The 3,841-nt window shown below is 30.0% G+C and overlaps 1 protein-coding gene across 1 annotated transcript; it reads left to right on the forward strand.

The window, feature by feature from the left end:
• Positions 1-1,910: 1,910 nt before the first annotated feature.
• Positions 1,911-3,841, forward strand: LOC100163930 (general transcription factor IIH subunit 4-like). The gene is made up of 4 exons (XM_008180131.3): positions 1,911-2,007; positions 2,100-2,751; positions 2,816-3,270; positions 3,329-3,841. Exons 2-4 carry the CDS (start codon positions 2,173-2,175, stop codon positions 3,705-3,707), a joined length of 1,413 nt encoding a protein of 470 aa, XP_008178353.1. The 5' UTR covers positions 1,911-2,007; positions 2,100-2,172; the 3' UTR covers positions 3,708-3,841.

Below are 3,841 nucleotides of genomic sequence, written 5' to 3' on the forward strand. Positions count from 1 at the left end.
CCTTTTAGATTTCTGAGTGGAAACGATGAATGTATTGATTTTACAAAGATGTGTTTTTTTTTTATTTTTTATTTTTAATTTTTTTTATTTTTTTTTTTGTGTCTGTCATCTCCTTTTAAGATAGTAAAAGTGCTTGGGTTTTCTTCAACAGTATCTTTCTTGGTAGGAAAAGTGAAAATTTTCCAATAGTTTTCAAAAGCGCCGTGAAAAACAAAAGAAAAATTAAGGGAAAACGGGCATTTTTACTCAAAATCTGTTTTCGAGAAAATTGATTTTGGTTTTTGGTGTAACCTTAAGACGAATGACTGTAGATACATGACATTTTCACTGGTTGTTTATATTTCTATTTTCTAAACATGAAAAATTTTCAAAATATTTTGATTTGTTTTGAGCTGTTTACGGACAATTTAAATTTCCAATTTAATTAGTTTTTTTTTCTATGAATGTCAATAAAACTTTATTAGTTGAGTAAAAATACTTGAAAATTTAATACAAGGCTCCTACTATACTGTTTAAATGACATTTGAAAAATATTAAAAATTTTTATGAGCGTTTGAAATTCATATTTTTACAACATTTGATATTCACTGGATTTCTTACGTAACGATTTTCTTATTTTGTTGTAATTAAAAAACGAGTGACTGTAGAAACTTGAAAATTTCACTGAATGTTTATATTAGCATTTACTATATACAATAAAATTTTGAAAATAATTTGACTCTTTTTGAGCTGGTTTATTTTTACAGTCATTTTAAGTTCAAATTTGGACGAAATTACATATGAAAAAACCTTGAGTAACTATTTTAGTTATTTTGTTTTGATTGTATAATATTATTTGTGGGTACTTGAAACTTCTAAATTATACTATTATATATCTATGATAGTAACACGGTTTGTTGTTGATGTATAACGCGTTACCTAATGGATATTGTGATATGATTAATTTGGAATTTATTATTGATACCTATTATAGGTCAATTTTTTTTTAATACTATAGATAAGTATACCTATAATAATAGGTATGTCTAATATCTAGACTGACAAACCGTTTCCGCTCAGAATCGTTTTTCTTATACAGTGATATTATATCATTGAATTCAAAATTAATACTATCCATTATACAGTGACCCACTTCACACTTGTAACCTACTGTACGGCAGAGCGACATCCACTTACCCACCTTTTTTTTTAAAAGTATTTTTAACAAAATTTAAATACTTGTATTAAAATAACATTAAGTTAATTTTATTAACTTGAATTTATAGTTTTTCACAAAAAATTGACATCAATATTTTTAAGAAAGCTGAAAATCTAATAATTTTAAAATAATTCCATATTAATATTTAATACCACTTTTTAATTTATTTTTTTCGTTAAGGTTTGATCAATATTAGTTGAAATATATCTAAATGCAGAATGAAATATGTGAACATGTATTTATCTGTAAATAGTCAGACGACAGACATGCTAAATAGTAATTTTTAAAATCTATGGTAAGTAGTACAATAATAGGAACCTATGTCCTATTGTCCTATACTGATGTACAATATAATATATAGCATAAAATTAGAAAAAATACTTGTATTAAAATACTTTGTGAGTATTCGTAAAATACATTTTTATTATAGTATTTTAAAAGTATTTTTTACAAGAGTGCTAGTATATGTGATTAAGGTAGTACCAAATAGTGCAATATTAAAAAGTTCACTAAAAATTTTAATTTGTTCATGTTCGTGTTTTTTTCCAAATGAACACGTTCACGTTCTTGGAAAAAATGAATGCGTTCATTAATTTATACCTTGATGTTGTATGTCTAACTTTTAAACATTCCCGCCAAAACTTCAAGCCTTATCTCCAATCCATAACACTATCCTTATCACAAATCCATACCACTAATCCTTATCACAAATCCTAAACTTACGTCTTACAACTTTTTCGACTTTTACAACTCAAATGACTCTTACTCCAAAATCGACACCCACTTTCAGCGAGTCCAACAGGCCTCGAGTTAGTAATTGAAATTTCAAAACATCTTTTTTTTAAATATAAATAATAAAATGAATTGGGTTTATTATTATTATGTTTAATGTTTATTATAGGACACTAAGATCTAAGAGTAAATAATGCAATTTACCCAAAACAAATCGATCAATTTATAAATTGTGTACAATTATGTCAAAAAAAACCAGCACGAACAAGAAGGAGCGGAAGAATTTGCGTAAAGACGACGGTTCTACAATACTGAAAGTCCTGACATTATACGAATACCTCATCAAACTTCCAGAAGCCGTTCAAGATCGGCTATACATACATCCGCCGACCTGCCTAGCAGTGTTTAGAGTGTTACCTGACATTGCGCAGGTGTTCACCTTACGTATATTGTTCATCGAACAACCAGTACCGCTATCAGCTCTTTCATCCTGGGTACCTGCCAAATATTCCCGTGAACTTGAGGAATCTATAGAGGTAGCCATCAATTTACACATATGGAAATTAACCAGTGTATCTGGGGGCCTCAAGGGATGGATTCTAAATTCTACGTTCAAAAAGAAACTGAAAGTGGCCATTATGAGCGGTGGCCGTACTACGGTACCCAACAGCGATGAGACGGCTCTAAAAGCAAGAGATATAGACATTTTAGATTCATATGCGTATGAACGGTGGGAATGCATATTATATTATATGGTTGGTTCTAAACATAAAGGTATATCATCAGATGCGGTCAGAGTGTTGCTAAATGCAGGTCTTATGGTAAGTAATAAATGCCAATATTATGATGTAATTTTATTAGGTACTCAATGACATTATATTTTAGGTCAGAGACACGGATAATAGTCCAGTTATTACATCAACGGGATATCAGTTTCTACTGCTGGACATGGCCACTCAAGTATGGTATTTCATGCTCCACTATATGGAAACGGTTGAATCGAGGGGTCTTGATCTTGCTCAATATCTGATATTCCTGTTCCAAATACATCTTAGTACTTTAGGATGGGATTATATAACAGATGGAATGCCTGAAAACCTTCAAACGTTTTTACAACATCTTCAAGAATTTGGATTAGTTTACCAAAGGAAACTTAAAGCTGGACGTTTTTGTCCTACTCGATTAGTAATTGAAATGGGGCGAGAAAATAGCCATACTTCAAAACGGATGAAAAAGAAAGAACGTTATATAGTTGTAGAAACCAACTTTCGGATTTATGCTATGACTGATTCTGACCTAAAAGTTGCCTTAGTTGCATTATTTACTCATATGCTATACAGGTAATAATTATTATAATGATAGTTTAAATATATATTATTATAACCTCTGCTGTTTTAGATTTCCAAACATGTCCGCTGGTATACTAACAAGAGATTCAGTTCAAACAGCATTACGTAATGGCATTACTGCTGCACAAATAGTGAGATTTCTTACCGTTCATACACATCCACAAATGCAAGAGTGTGGGATGCCACAAACTGTAATTGATCAAATTTATTTGTGGGAATATGAAAGAAATCGACTAACATACAGAGATGGTGTGTTATACAGCGATATAAATACACCTAATGATTATGAAGCAATAAAAAATTATGCTGCTGATATTGGGGCATTGTTGTGGTGTGATGAAAGACAAAGGAACATTATTGTAAGCACTGATGGACACAATGACGTAACAACGTTTTGGAAAAAACAACCAAAATCTAATCCATTTTAAGTGTAAGAAGTTCTGTACATAACGTTAAATTGTCCACTATTCACGTGTATGATTTGAGTAATTAGGTTATTTAATTTTGGTATGTATATGTTTTTACAACTTAATCAATTTAATACATATTACATAAATATATA

The sequence above is a fragment of the Acyrthosiphon pisum genome, chromosome X, assembly GCF_005508785.2.
Source record: "Acyrthosiphon pisum isolate AL4f chromosome X, pea_aphid_22Mar2018_4r6ur, whole genome shotgun sequence".
Classification (NCBI taxonomy): domain Eukaryota; kingdom Metazoa; phylum Arthropoda; class Insecta; order Hemiptera; family Aphididae; genus Acyrthosiphon; species Acyrthosiphon pisum.

What these genes read in the sequence shown, in the direction of transcription:
- LOC100163930 (XM_008180131.3), top strand. Translation starts at nt 2,173, where the DNA reads ATGTCAAAAAAAACCAGCACGAACAAGAAGGAGCGGAAGAATTTGCGT. An exon ending in TGCTAAATGCAGGTCTTATG is followed by an intron (nt 2,752 to 2,815) that starts GTAAGTAATAAA and finishes ATTATATTTTAG; the next exon opens with GTCAGAGACACGGATAATAG. An exon ending in TTTACTCATATGCTATACAG is followed by an intron (nt 3,271 to 3,328) that starts GTAATAATTATT and finishes CTGCTGTTTTAG; the next exon opens with ATTTCCAAACATGTCCGCTG.